The 1,295-nt window shown below is 70.8% G+C and overlaps 1 protein-coding gene across 1 annotated transcript; it reads right to left on the reverse strand.

The window, feature by feature from the left end:
* Positions 1-6: 6 nt before the first annotated feature.
* On the reverse strand, positions 7-1,289 carry LOC112121421 (integrin alpha-7-like). The gene is made up of 4 exons (XM_026661628.1): positions 1,200-1,289; positions 667-779; positions 195-399; positions 7-118 (listed from the first exon to the last, which is right to left on the reverse strand). Exons 1-4 carry the CDS (start codon positions 1,242-1,244, stop codon positions 11-13), a joined length of 471 nt encoding a protein of 156 aa, XP_026517413.1. The 5' UTR covers positions 1,245-1,289; the 3' UTR covers positions 7-10.
* Between the last annotated feature and the right edge of the window lie 6 nt (positions 1,290-1,295).

Genomic DNA, 1,295 nt, shown 5'->3' on the forward strand with positions numbered 1-1,295 from the left:
GGGGCTGGGGTCAGGAATTTGGGGGGCTGATCCCCACCTGAGCTCCGCGCTTCATGGGGTTGCCCAGCTCGCACTGCACTTGCGAGGCGTTCAGGTTGGGCAGGCACAGCTGCTTCTCCTGGAAAGGACGAGACGTCAGAGCCCAGGGCCAACAACCCCTCCCCCCACCCCCGGCCCCCCACCCCGTCCTGTACCAGGCCGGGCCCGGCCCACGCGTCATGGGCCCGGACCCCAGAGTAGGGCAGGGCCTCGGGGAAGGTGGCCGTGAGCAGGGCCTCGTGGGCATCGTCCCCGTCCCGCTGCGGCGCCGCTGGGTCCGAGGGCAGGTTGGTGACCTGGATCTCCAAGGCCACGTCCTTCTGGTCGCTCATGGCGAAGACAGCCGTGCCATCGGCACCCCTGCAGTGGAGAGAGGCAGGCCCAGCGCCGCGGTGAGGGCCTCTGCGGGCATCAGCACAGAGACCCCCCACCCCTGGCTACCCAGGCCCCACCGCATCCCGGAGACAGCAGGGGGGCACCATGCAGGGATCTGCCCCCAGACCCGCCCCCTGGATAGATCCCAGCCCCACCCGGCCAGCTGGGGCAGGAGGGCAAGTCTGAGAGGGGCCAGTACGTGTCTCTTACCCCTCCCCCCATCCTGGGCCCCCAGGGCTCAGCCCCCCTCACCTGGGCAGGGGCAGGAAGTCGGCGTCGCCCACGCGGGAGCAGAACTGGTAGCGCAGCTGGAGGTTGCTCTGGCAGATCTTGTCCTCCCCGCAGCCCTGCTTCAAAAAATTCACCTGGGGACAAACACCCGGGGGGGGGGGGTTAGCTGGGATGGCCCCCAGGCAGCGCCCCTCCCCCTCCGCGCTGCCCCCCTGCACAGCGCCCCGCCCCCCCAGCAAGGGCTCGCCCGCCGGCTCAGAGCCATCCCCCAGAATATTCCCGCAGACCGCTGCATGTGCTCCAGCCACCCAGAGCCCAGCTACGCCCACAGCACCGATGAATGACGCCCCCCCTGGGGCGGGGCCGGGCGCTGGCCAGCAGGAGACAGCGACCCCCCCAAAGGCAGACACTGCCTGGAGGAACAGAAGAGTCCCCGGTCTGGGCGCTGGCCAGGGCACCCTGACGAAAGGCGTCAGGGGATCGGCACCGGCAGGAGCTCGGATCCCACCGGACGAGATGCTCGCAGGGGGCCGTCACCCAGGAACCCGCCTCACCTCTGCCCTCTGGCTGCTGGGCAGCTGGGCGTTCAGCACGGGCATCAGCGGGGGCAGGGCGGCGGCCTGGACCTGGCGCTTGCTCCGGGCGTGCTC

This window comes from Terrapene carolina, unplaced genomic scaffold, assembly GCF_002925995.2.
Source record: "Terrapene carolina triunguis isolate 2854851 unplaced genomic scaffold, T_m_triunguis-2.0 Scaffold12676, whole genome shotgun sequence".
NCBI lineage: Eukaryota > Metazoa > Chordata > Testudines > Emydidae > Terrapene > Terrapene triunguis.

Excerpts from the sequence above, each read along its gene's own strand:
- LOC112121421 (XM_026661628.1), bottom strand. The coding sequence starts at position 1,244 with ATGCCCGTGCTGAACGCCCAGCTGCCCAGCAGCCAGAGGGCAGAG. Across the intron at positions 400-666 it reads GACTTCCTGCCCCTGCCCAG|GGGTGCCGATGGCACGGCTG; the intron begins GTGAGGGGGGCT and ends TCTCCACTGCAG. Across the intron at positions 119-194 it reads CGTGGGCCGGGCCCGGCCTG|GAGAAGCAGCTGTGCCTGCC; the intron begins GTACAGGACGGG and ends CGTCCTTTCCAG.